General features: G+C 35.6%; 1 protein-coding gene across 1 annotated transcript; it reads right to left on the bottom strand.

The window, feature by feature from the left end:
* Positions 1–6,906: 6,906 nt before the first annotated feature.
* On the bottom strand, positions 6,907–9,646 carry LOC111772349 (olfactory receptor 2T6). Its single transcript, XM_067053886.2, is given in 2 exon segments — positions 6,907–9,241; positions 9,244–9,646. Coding segments are annotated over 2 exon segments (1,170 nt in total). The 5' UTR covers positions 9,527–9,646; the 3' UTR covers positions 6,907–8,354.
* Between the last annotated feature and the right edge of the window lie 3,577 nt (positions 9,647–13,223).

Genomic DNA, 13,223 nt, shown 5'->3' with positions numbered 1-13,223 from the left:
AACTACTCTTGCAAACTCAGACATGAACAAGTCATCCACAACAAAAGGCATTCACTGTTTTAGAATTATTTTGAAATTTTAGGAAATAAATTTCAATTTTAAAATGATGAGTAATTAGCATTAGAATTATGATTAGCATTAACTTTAGCAATTAATGTTAACAGGATTCAGAGGAAATAGCACATGAACGTACATACTGAACTATAACGCATGTATTATTTTTGGAAACTGGAATTTTTTCATAGTGATTTATAATTTAAAGAAAAACTGAGTGACTGTGTTTTATATAATTTCAGGTGATGATAAAGGAAAAAAATATCTGCAGCAAGCATTTTGAATGTTAAGGATGATTTTTATGTGTTTTAGGATTAAATATGACAAGGTGAGATATATTTTATCAACATGTTTGGGACTTCAACTGATGAAACTAGTCTATTCTCCCAATATTCTAAAAATATGTGCACTTGAGTCAATTGAACTGCAAAACATTACTGTTAAGAATAATGACATTGTGAAGAGTTTACCTGTGCCTAGATCTTCACATCTATTGACTCATGTTCTTCACAATAAAGCTAAGCAACGGTGAACTATAAAACCCCCATTTAGCCAATGGCAGTATTGAGAGTAATATTCCTGTGGTCAGACAGTCTGATAGTGGTGGGGGTATTTGGACCAGGTAGTCTCAACTCTCTCTGTTTCCTTGCTTACAACCCAGAGGAACAGCTAGACCTTTACTGTAGTCATCAAATAAAATGTTCCAACAATGTGAATCTGTTAAAATTTTAACCATATGTAATCATTAATGTGACTAGTGAAAATCAGACATTTAAGAGCACATGACATAAATTATTCTAATAAAGACTGTTTACTTTTAAGAGAGCAAACTCTGTTTCTCATGTTTAGCTTCTTTTTTTTGCCAATTTCAGAAACTTGATGCAAGGTTTCAGAAATTTCAGTGACACATGTACCATTTCATCACAAATCTGCCTCATTTTTCTTTTACTTTTCTAGTTTCCATTAAGGAAGCCCGTTAAAACATGTATCTGAAGGAAAGATGCTCTCCAAATATTGGAATAGCATACATATTAATGGTATTTCAACTACTTCCACAAGGGCAAGTTCTAAATTGTCTGCTCATTTCATGTGCCATTATTTGAAGTAAGGAAAATGATCGCATTTACAATTGCATCAAAAAGAACAGAATACCTAGGAATAAGTTTAACCAAAGAGTTGAAAGAACTCTAGACTGAAAACCATGACATCACTGAGAGAAATTGAAGAAGACACAAATAAACACAAAAATATTCTGTGCTCATGAATTGGAAGAGAAAAAAATAATGTCCTTTCTACCCCAAGGAATATTATTGTTTAATTTATGCATCCTTTTTTATTTTATTTATTTATTTATTTAAATTTTTATTTTTTTCAGATGTACATCATATTTCAAATTCTGTATACATTACATCATGTTCACCACCCGAACACTAATTATAGTGCATCCACTCACATGTGACCCTAATCACTGCTTTTGCCCTACCCTATCCCCCCTTCCCCAATGGTAACCACCAGTCCAATCTCCAATGCTATGTGTTTTTTTTTTTGTCGTTTTTATCTTCTACTTATGAGTGAGATCATATGGTATTTGACTTTCTCCCTCTGACTTATTTCACTCAGCATAATACCCTCAAGGTCCATCCATGTTGTCTCAAATGGCCAGATTTCATCATTTTTTATGGCCGAGTAGTAGTCCATCATGTATATATACCACATCTTCTTTATTCATTTGTCCCTTGATGGGCACCTAGGTTGCTTCCAAGTCTTGGCTATTGTGTATAATGCTGCAATGACCATAGGGGTGCAAGTATCTTTATGCCTTGTCTTTTCAAGTTCTTTGGATAAATGCCCAGCAGTGGAATAGCTGGATCATACATATGGTAGATCTATCCTTAATTTTCTGAGGATACTCCAAACTGCTTTCCATAGTGGCTGCACCTGTTTGCACTGCCGCCAGCAGTGAACAAGGGTTCCCTTCTCTCCACACCCTCTCCAACATTTGTTGTTTCCTGTCTTGTTAATTATAGCCATTCTGACCGGAGTGAGGTGATACCTCATTGTAGTTTTTATTTGCATTTCCCTGATAGCTAATGATGTTGAGCATCAATATTAAAGTATGAATATGTCAGCCATGTATGTCTCAAGTAGTGTTTGTATTTCTTATAGTTCTTCTGTATTTTATTTTGTTCATAGCTATTTTTATATACATGAGTTTTTTTGAAAGCTACGGAATGTAAAACATCAATATTATTTCTGTAGTTTTTTCCACTGATTTCTTTTTTAGAAAATTCTCTAATAGCTTAAAACATAAAAAAAAAATTTGCTTGTATTAGTTTTTATTTCTGTGTGTTTTCTTTTCATTTAACTTTTTAAAGTTTGGAATTTTGGAGTGTGATTATGAAGCAGTGATTTACTGTATTCTCTCTGAGTGATGATGCAGCTATCCTAACAGCAATTGTTAACAAATTATCCCTTTATCTATGAGTTTTGATAATACTTTTTTCATGTATTAAATTTTTACATTTATCAGGAGTCTGCTAGTATTCTCTACTGATTCTTCTGATTCCTAAAACTGTACCTCACCATTTGGATTATTTTACGGTGTTATTTATGTATGTAAAATAAAATGCTCTCTTATCTTTCTTTTTTCCAAATAATTTTATAAAGATTTGCCCATTTATTTAGGAAAGAAAAACATCTCTATAACTGCAAGGTCATGCTTCATAAACAACGACAAAACCCTTCATAGTTCTTATTGAAAGAGCACTAGTCTTGTCATTTATTTGAAGATTACCAACCTCTGCACAAAATCACTCTTCTCATCTAGGAGTAAACTGGACCCTTTGATATAGTTAGGTTTTCAGTTAACTTCCTTTGTTAAGAGTTATGATTTGTGTGTGGTGTGTGAATATTTATTTGTCTGTGTGTTCCTTCTGTATATTTACGCAGATTTGACGTTAAATGTTCTTCCCAATATTTCTCATTAAGTTTATTCCTATTTTATTTGCTATCGATTTTGAAATTTTCTGGTGTTTGTGAATCTTTATTTGTGGCAAATTGGAGGGCTTTTTTTTTTTGGAGGAAAATTAGCCCTGAGCTAACTACTGCCAGTCCTCCTCATTTTGCTGAGGAATCCTGGCCCTGAGCTAACATCCATGCCCATCTTCCTCTACTTTATATATGGGACACCTACCACAGAATGGCGTGCCAAGCAGTGCCATGTCCGCACATGGGATCCAAACCGGCGAACCCTGGGCTGCTGAGAAGCAGAACGTGTGAACTTAACTGCTGTGCCACGGGGCTGGCCCAGGGCTGTTGGTTTTTAAATATAGATTTATTTTTTAATTTTCCTAATGTGTAGCCCCTAACTAGTAAAAAACTTTGCAAAAGATCACATAGTCTTTACTTTGCACAGTCATCAAATGCACAAAATGAACATTTAATCTCCTTTATTCTAAAACATAGAGATTTGTTTTTCATTTTCATTATATTGTTTAGAATTTGCAAAACTACGTCAATCAGCATAGTGGAAAGGGGTTTTATTGTCTTGTTTTAGACTTAATAATAATACAAATATCACCACTTTTTTGTGCCTGGATTTTTCCTTAGTTTGAAGCAGATACAGTTCACCCTGCTAAGGAATTATCTTTCTATAGCTAGTATCATCTAAGATTTACTATAAATAATATTTACTAGATTTAATTACTTGGCAACCATTCTTTACAACTTCTGTGTGTATGTGTGTGTGTGTATCTGAGTGTGTGTGTGTCTGACTCTCAGAGACCACATTGCAAGTTTATTTTTTTCAATATTTTTTGAGAGTGCTTATCAGCAAGCAATGGGTCAGTAAATAAACGTGTGAAGTAGATGAAGTCTGTGACAACATTTCTCTTGATGGCAAACTGTATAAGCTGCCACATCTCTCTGGGACTCTGTTTCCTTATCTCTGCAATGATCACTTTGAACAAGAACAGTAATCATGAATACATGACATTTGTGCCTGGCATATGCCATGGGACTCACCCCGAGGAACCAGCTTCAGAAAGTTCTCCACACAGCAATCCAGAAGTTTTTAAGTGTTGGTCTCTATTCTGATATTTAGAATGTCATGAACACATGCTATGCTAAAAAAAAAAAAAAGTGTAGTTACGTATAGCAGTCAGAGTGTAAACAGAGTCCCAGAGAGATGTAGCAGCTCATACAGTGCCATTGAAATTGTCACACACCATAAATTCACTGGGCAGCCATTGACAAGATATCCTTTAGGATAACTCACTCCCTTGAATTCCCTCATCTGAAGGATTCCCCACATCTCCTTTGAACACCATTTGCAGAGTGTCTGCTGCTTGTCATGCCCTTGGGTAGGTCCTGGAATACCAGCAGTTCCCTGCTCCACCATAGTCTTCAGTACACCTGCACTCCTTCCTAAGGATGGGCCCGAGCTTCTTAGATGGAACCACTGAATCTTAGGAACACCAATTCTTGCCAAAAATCCCTCTGACTGCTATATGTAACTACGTCTTTTATTTTTTTAGCATAGCAAGTGTTCATGACATTCTAAATATCAGAATAGAGACCAACACTTAAAAACTTCCATCATATTTTTCCTTAAGTTGGTGAGAGTGTCAGTACACTACTCAAATTGTTGGCAAGTTTATTTTTTCCTGAAGGAATCAGCAATTACATCAATGGGTGTATTTCCCATTTCACCTACAGAGAAACTGAGGCTAATGCAGCAGAGTTGGCTACATGACAGAGCGACTGGCAGAACTAAGAGCCAAACTGATCATGCTTCTTGTCATTACTACTTCCTCTGTGAACACAGTTTACTCATTTTGCTTGCTCATTTCTGCCAGAGGAAGTGCAGGGTCCTAAGATGTTTTCAATGGGCTCTGGCACTGATACTCAATCTGATTTTCTTGCCAACATGACCGAATGACACACAAGTGGAGGACTTGAGCTCGCATTCTGTCAAAGGCCCTCAAAATTTCTCCTATTACTTCACAGTAATGATTGTGTGACCCACTTAACCCTTTTAGTGTATGAGACTTGTAATGAATGATAGAATATCCTCTGAGAAGAAAACCACTCCACTCACGCTAGTGAGGGCTTTCCCTGCAGTACCAGATTTCTTTTGAAAGATTATTTACTCCTAGTGTTGGGGAGAATGCACAGCACAGGGAAATTTAGACCATTTATTTCTCCTCACACACAGATTTTACATTACCAGTACCTTATTATATATGCAGGAAGATAAACGACTGATGACTTGGAATGTGGAGTGCCAGGGAAATGCTACCTTATGCTCAAGATGTGAAGCTAATTAACATTTTGTCTAAGTTCATCTAATTAACTTCCCCTTCCAAAAAAATACTAGCCTCACTGCTTCCCCATCCCGAAAATACACACAGCCAAATCTCAAAAACAAGGCCAATGTGATTAACAACCTTTTATCATTTAATGCCCTGCCCCTACCCTCCTTCTAGAAACTCCACAATTCTCTGGTGATAGCTTCTAGTGATTTCTTGAGTGAAACATAGTATCATAGGATTACATCGCTTTTAGAAAGATCTTTCTTTTTATTAATAAATAAGTTTATATTTTAGAACAGCTTTTGGTTTGAAGAAAATGTAGCAGACAATACAGAGTTATCATATACTCCTCTTTCTCTTATAGTTAACATTTTAAATTTATATGGTGCATTTGTTACAATTGATGAATGGAATTTCATACATTATTAGTAACTACAGTCCATAGTTTGCAGTCATTCACTGTTTTATAATTTTGACAAATGCATAATGTCATGTAATTTCCAGTGCAGCATCATACAGAATAGTTCCACTGCCATAAAAATCCTCTGTGTTCTGCCCATTCACCTCTTTCTCCTCCCAACCCCAGGGAACCATTGCTCTTTTTATTGTCTCCACAGATTTGCCTTTTCCCAATGTCATATAGCTGGAATCATATAGTATGTATCTTTTATAGGCTTCCTTCATTTGGTACTATACTTTGAAGATTTCTCCATTTGTTTTCAAGGCTTGATAGTTCAGTTATTTTCATTGCTGTATAATATTCCATTGTGTGAATATATCACGGTTTATTTCTCCATTTCCTTACTGAAAGATGTTGATTAATTCTAAGTTTTTGGTCATTAGGCTATAAACATTCTCATGCAGGTCTTTGTGTAAACCTAAGTTTCCAAATCTTCTAGGGTAAATCCCAAGAACCATAATTGCCAGATCATATGTTAAGACTATGTTTAGTTTTGTATGAAACTGTCAAATTGTTTTCTGGAGTGGTTGTACAATTTTGTATTCCCATCAGCAAAGAATAACAGTTCTTGTATTTCACCAGCATTTGTTACCGTTAGTATCTTGAATTGTAGCTATTCTAATAAGTGTGAAGTACTTATTTTTGTTTTAATTACATTTTTAAAGAATGTATTATTTATTCTTTTTCTAGTTTTCCTAATAAAATTTATTTTCAAATTCTGTAGTTTGAATATATTTTACCTATTATCAATTCTCTATACTTAAGTATAATTAATGAGAGAGCATGTTTATGTGTGTGAGGGATAGAAAGAAAAAGGGAACTGAATTAAAAAATGGCATAAATATGAGAATGAAAAACAATTACATTTAATAGGAATTGCTAAAATAAAAAATAATGACCAGTATTCATTACTTTTATCATACTTGACATTTAAAATTTATAAGAAAAACATGCATTAACTCAAATTTCCCAGAAGAAGAAATTGGGCCTCAGTTGTTTTTCAAGATGGACAGAAGTTCTCTAAAAGTGGAGTTGAAATGGATGCCAAGTTCTCAGGGTCAGCCCTCTCCTTCTCTTCTCTTTTATTTATTATATTTCTTGTGCCTTATCATCTTCTGAGTTGGAAATGCCCTCTGCTATCACCCTGTATGTGGTCCATTTCAAGCCTGTCTGACAAATAGAACCTCAAAAAGGCTGAACCTGGTTTGCAACCGATAACTAGGTAGGAGCTGTGCCAGGTCAAATTTCCTGAACTACTAGTCAGTTCAACTCACAGTGTTCCAAGGTGAATTGTTTCATTTGGTTAAAGATTTTTGTCTACCACCCAGCAGATTTTTCAGGGAAGAGGAGGCATGGCTGTATTTACCTCACCCACCATTGCCAGTGTCCGTCAGCAGTAAAACATCACTGAACTCAGCTAGGATTTTGTTAAACTGGTGAGAGCACAAAGCCTCACATAACACCACACAGAGGTGGTCTAAGGGGCTTGGAATATGGTACAGGTTTTTCCAACTAGGTCTATGATTTAGGTTACACACTTACATTCTCCTCTTATCAGCTTCCTAAAAAGAAATACTAAATCATTTCCAAAGAATTTTCCAGTTCCCACTCTCAAATGAAAAGCTAATTATTTCCTTTCCATTTTGTAATGTTATCCAGTTCAAATCTCAGTGCTCCAGAGACGGAAAAAACGTTCTGTCCACTATTTCTTTGGAAGAAAAAGATTAATAGAAATATCCATACCACATCTAACATCTAGAGAAGGATTCCAGGAATTTAATAATCTTAATGAATTGGAGGAGAAGCTGAAAAGTGATTTCTGAATTTATGAGTTAATAGTTCACTTTTTTCTCACCTACTTCTCATTGTATCTTCTGATGCAAAGATTAGTTACCACATAACAAATGTAACATCATAGAGTCCTTGCCCTGTAGAGGATTAGTATTTGCATTTCTTAAAATAAACACGTGATTCATTTCTTCCAGTTCCAAATTTAGATAAAGGAGCAATGTTTTCAGTTACTACTTAAAGAAAGGGTCTCTAGATTTTCTAAATCCTGGTTTAAGTCTGTAAATACTCCCTTTGAAGTTTTAAGACACTTTAGTCTCTTTCAAATTCTTTCAAATGTCAACACAACTAACCCTTCCATAAACTCCATAAATGGATCATTTAAACAACATAATCAAAATGACCAGGTCATATGAGGCCTCTGAAGGTGGGCAGAGCATATAATATTAACCAGACATTTAGGGGAATTTATATACACGAATTACTATCAGAGAAGCGGTATGAGGGAAGAATTGGAATGGGTGCACACAAAGAAGGACTAAACAGCAGTGGTGTTTACAGCATTATCCTTGCGTGAATGTTACAGTGGTTTCACATTTTTGACAAAAATGCTGCTGATACACCTTTTCAGATAGCTGGCATTGGCAGGTGCTGCAAGTATTACCCATATCACCCATGTTTATATATATATATATAACAGCACCCATATTCTTCTGAGTAGAGATGGAGGATTTAAACTGTCAGAATTCTTCCCTTGTCACACAATGGAGCCCTCGCCATCTCGCCAAAACCCTCTTCAAGGCCCCTGTTACATCTGTGTTTCTCAGGCTGTAGATGAGAGGGTTTAACAAGGGGGTGAGGATGGTGTAACAGGCAGAGAAGACCTTGTCTTTGGTTGGAGTGTGGTAGGATTGGGGAAGCATATAGGTGTAAAGGGCAGCCCCGTAAAACAAGGTCACCACCATTATGTGTGATGAGCATGTGGCAAAGGCCTTCTTCTTGCCTTCTGCTGACTTCATCTGGTGCACTGTGATGAGAATCTGGGCATACGAAGAAATCACCACGGAGAAAGGGATTAGCAGCATTATGACACAGCAAATGTACATCACCCTTTCATAGGTGGCCTTGTCACCACAGGCCAGCCTGAGCATGGTAGGCGCCTCACAGAAGAAGTGGTCGATCTTGTGGGAAGCACAGAATGGGAGACTCATGGTGATAGGGGTGAGGAGGAAGCTGTCCAAAGCTCTGCTGAACCAAGAGCTGGCCAAGGTCATCCAACAGATGCGGTGATTCATGAGGACAGGATAGCGGAGGGGGTTGCAGATGGCCACGTAGCAGTCATAGGCCATGAGTCCCAGCAGGAAGAATTCAGACCCCACAAAGCCCATGTAGAGAAAGTACTGGGATGTACAGGAGATAAAGGAGATGGTCCTCTTGCCCATGAGATAATCAACCAGCGTCTTGGGCACAATGGTGGAAGTGTACATCATGTCAATGAAGGAGAGGTGGCTGAGCAGGAAGTACATAGGAGTGTGGAGGTGAGGGCCTATGTGGATCAGAAAGATCATGGACCCATTAGCTATCATGGTCATAAAGAAGATGACACAAATGATGCTGAAAATGAAGCTGAGGCTTTACTGTGAGTAAAGAGTCGTGTGAGGGTGAAGTCACTGGGAAAGGTCTTATTGTCTCCATCCATGGTGTTGTTATACCTGAAGGCATAAGAAGAGAAGTGTGGAGTTAATGAAAATTGCAGTAGATAGAGTGAATTTTTAAAAAATGTCTTAACATTATTTATATGACTAATATCAAGCATTTTTATGTCTGGTGGTAGATTTGCAGCTTCTTCTTTCTTTACTGTTGAAGAGTAATTCCAAAGTTGGGTCTCCATGACATGAAGATGAATGGACATTTGGAAATGGATGCTTGGTTTAAGAGAGCTTAATTATTATTGCAGAACATTTGGGTCCAAGAGAGAGGATTGTTCACTTAGAGTGAACTCCAGTTTTAAAAAATGTGCATAAAGCTGAAAAACAATTGATCCAGTCATTTCAAATTATGAAACAATTCAGCAAGATGCTTTGTTGAATTGGGGATTTTTGTAACAACTTTGAAACTATTCAGCCTTATCTAGGAATAACAATTAAGTTGTAGATAGACTTGAAAACTATAATGAACTGTAGTGAATTGGATCACAGCATCATTTATCTGATCATTGATCATCCTTATTTGTTCCTTAACTCATTTGTTGATTTCTCAGTCATAGTCATTCATAAAGCAACTTTTATTTATAGGATGCTATCTGTACAGTATTCCGAGCTCTAGGGATACTGTTGTAAACAAAAGAAGAGAAATCTCTTGTGACTTACGGTTCCAGTTGTGGGAGAAAGAAAACAAATAAGTAAAAGGTGATGATGGTTCAGGATAATACTAGTAAATGCTATGAGGAAAAGATTAACATGAATAATGAAGGATGACAAAGAGCAGCCATGTGAAGATTTGGGAGAAGGTTGTTCCTCCAGAATGAATAGCAAATTTACTACTCCTAAAGCAGAAACGAGGTTGTTATGTTCAGGATGGTTCAGGCAGAGCATTGTGAATAAGGGGTATAGTGAGGTGTCAGAGATCAGATTTTAAGGCATGCAGACCAAGGTGACAACGTCAAAATTATTTCCTAAATATTATCAGTAGAATTGAAGTGTGGTTGAAAACTTGTAACAGTTTGGTCAACATTTAAAAATATGTTCATTCTGATTTTTTGGTTTCCCTTTTGTTCATTTCAGCCAATGGTACTTTTCCCTTGGTTCTGCATTGTTATGTGTTTTGAAGGCTTTACAAGAAGGAACTTCCATCCAGGTTAGTCTGGGGAAGTCCAGGTTGCATCTTCTGTCCAGGATCCCATCTGGCTTAGCATGTCTTCCTCCTCCTTTCACTCTCAGTAGCGTAATTTTTTGGTTCATCATAACCTGAGACATGGTGCCTGAATAAAGTATCTGAAGGACATGCAGGTTAAAGTGTAACAGGAAATCCTGCAAGATCTTAGGCCATGTAGGGGTGTCCACACTGTGGGTGATGTATTAGCATCTGGAACAGACATGAAAATAAGAGAATATTTTTCAAAAATTATTCAATAGTTTCACCATTCTTCAAAGGCCAAATATATATTTTGAATTATTAGACATAATATCAACTATTGCACATTGCATACACTGAAAGAAGCAGGTGATGTGGCCATAAGTGCATGGAAGTGGCAGCCATTTTTCCAGTTTAGGAGCAGCGTTTTTGAGTGGGGGTGGGTCTCTATGATGCCAGTTGTCTTACATATAACTAAGGGTGTAACCACAGTGAATTGGAGATCTGATTTAGGAAAGTGGAAAAAATGCAGATTAAGGGAAATGCAAGCTAACTAGAAGTCTAATCTCTTTCATTCTAAGTTTATTCAGATCTTTCAACGAAAGTCAGAACATAACTCAACAGTGTCACTTGCCATTTTTGGAAAGGCTGAATGGATTGGGTAGTGAGGAAAGGGGGTTGTGGTTTATTTGCCCTTTTTCATCCTCTTCTGGAAAGGGGTAGGACCTGGTCTAATGAGTCCCTAATGATGATCTGCGGAATCAGAAGGCAAAGCCAAGGAAAGCCCATGACACCGTGGACTCTTCAGGAGAGGATGAACAGACTGCTAGGTCAGTGCACCGCTGCACGGAAGGGAAAGAGGGGCTTACTCATGACAATTAAAAACGTTGTACCAGGATGGAAAGCCACAGGAGAGGCAGGAAAGAACAGTGCTGATGATGTGAAATTGTATCACAAGTGTGGAGAATAAAACTTGAGTAGCTCTCTAGGAATGTAGAAGGACAGAGAATATATGATAAGGAAGAAAGTGATAGATATGTGATAATAACAATACAAAAGCAAGCTATAAATAATTGGTGGCTTTTAAGATAGTGATTCCAATGTAAGACAATTATTAATAACAAATTGAAGAGAAGAAAACTTTTATGAAAAGAACAAAATGTCTTAATATATGGATGTTTCATTTAATAAATTGATACATACACTTACGTATGTCCTGGAAAATTTCTGAGGTAAAAGCAATATGAAAAAAAAGGGGGGAAAGAAAAGGAGAGAAGAAAGAAGGAAGGAAAGAAAGCAAGGAAAGAGAATGAGGGAGTAAAGAGAAGAAAAACAGCTAGAAGTATGCAGACAGAACAAAAAAAAGAAAAAAGTCCAACCTACAACAGAATAAAACTTAGACTGGTCACAAACATCATTTTGATATGGATAAAATCCAAATACAAGCAAAGAACAGTCTAAACAGAAGACATATAATGTTTGAGTTAAAAGTAAGGGCTGCAGAGCAAGAATTTTCTCGTGTACATATATTTTCTAAAACACTGAAAATATGGAAGAAAAAGAACTTAATATAACAGTGCAGGAGGTAAAAAAGAAAAAAGCATATAATGAGATTAGATAGAAAATAACTATGTTAATTTAGTAACAACATTAATTTAGTAACAACATTATCCCTTTTAAAGTGTAGGTTCACCATTTAAGAAAGCAAATCAGAAAAGGTACATAACAGAAAAGATGGACTTAAAAGATTGAAAAACAAGTGAGTGAATTCAGCATATATAGAACATAATTTAAGTCAAACATATTGTGTAATATTGCCTTAAATCTGATTTAAATCTAATTTAAGACAATAGTATAAATAAAGCAAGGAATTCTATCAGTCAAATTTTAGATGAAAGTGGTTTCTATTCCTAACACATTCAGTTATCTTCCAAAGACTAATATTTTTTAAAAATATAATATATTAGAACTCTAAAATGACAATAACAGTTTTACATCTATTTCAGAGAATTTGAAATACTTAAACATATGCCTAAAACACAACTCAGGCCAAAAGGAAACTCAAAATTGTACTTCAATCAAATATACCACATATGGAAACTTAGGGTACATAGCCAAAGAGATACTTAGACAAAGTTTTATAGCACTCAAAAATATAATTTTTATTAAAAAATATCCAGTGTAAATAAATATTTAATCCATTAAGTTAGAAAAATATCAACAGAATAAATTTAAATAAGAGGAATAGAATGTAAAAGATAGAAACATATATTCATGGGTTCTGAAATAAGTAGACTGGATATATAAAGAAGTGATTCTTTGAAATTGAAACAAAATAGACCAACTTCTGGCTATGATTATGACACTTGGGGGAAAAAAAGACACAAAACATCATTAAGAATAAAAGCAACCATTAACTACAGATATGAGAAGAGTAGCAAAATATTTACAGTATAACATTAACATTGTATTACTATAGTTGGAAATTTACATGAAGAGGATTATTTCAAAATATATATTATATATGTATCTATATATACAATATGCATGTATAGCTATAAATAAATACAATATATACATATGTATGTATATATGTACATATATATAGTCAAATTACTAAGAAAAAAATACTTAGGACTCCCAAAATCTGGAAAAATCTGAAGATTTTAATAGAACTGTGTCTCTTCAAAATTCCTAGTTCAGAAAGCATTCTGTGAATATCTTCTAAGAACAGATAATTTCAAAATTCTTGTAGT

This window comes from Equus caballus, chromosome 15 (assembly GCF_041296265.1).
Source record: "Equus caballus isolate H_3958 breed thoroughbred chromosome 15, TB-T2T, whole genome shotgun sequence".
Taxonomy (NCBI): domain Eukaryota; kingdom Metazoa; phylum Chordata; class Mammalia; order Perissodactyla; family Equidae; genus Equus; species Equus caballus.
Note: the sequence above shows the minus strand (reverse complement) of the source record. Positions and strands in the feature narration are given on the sequence as shown.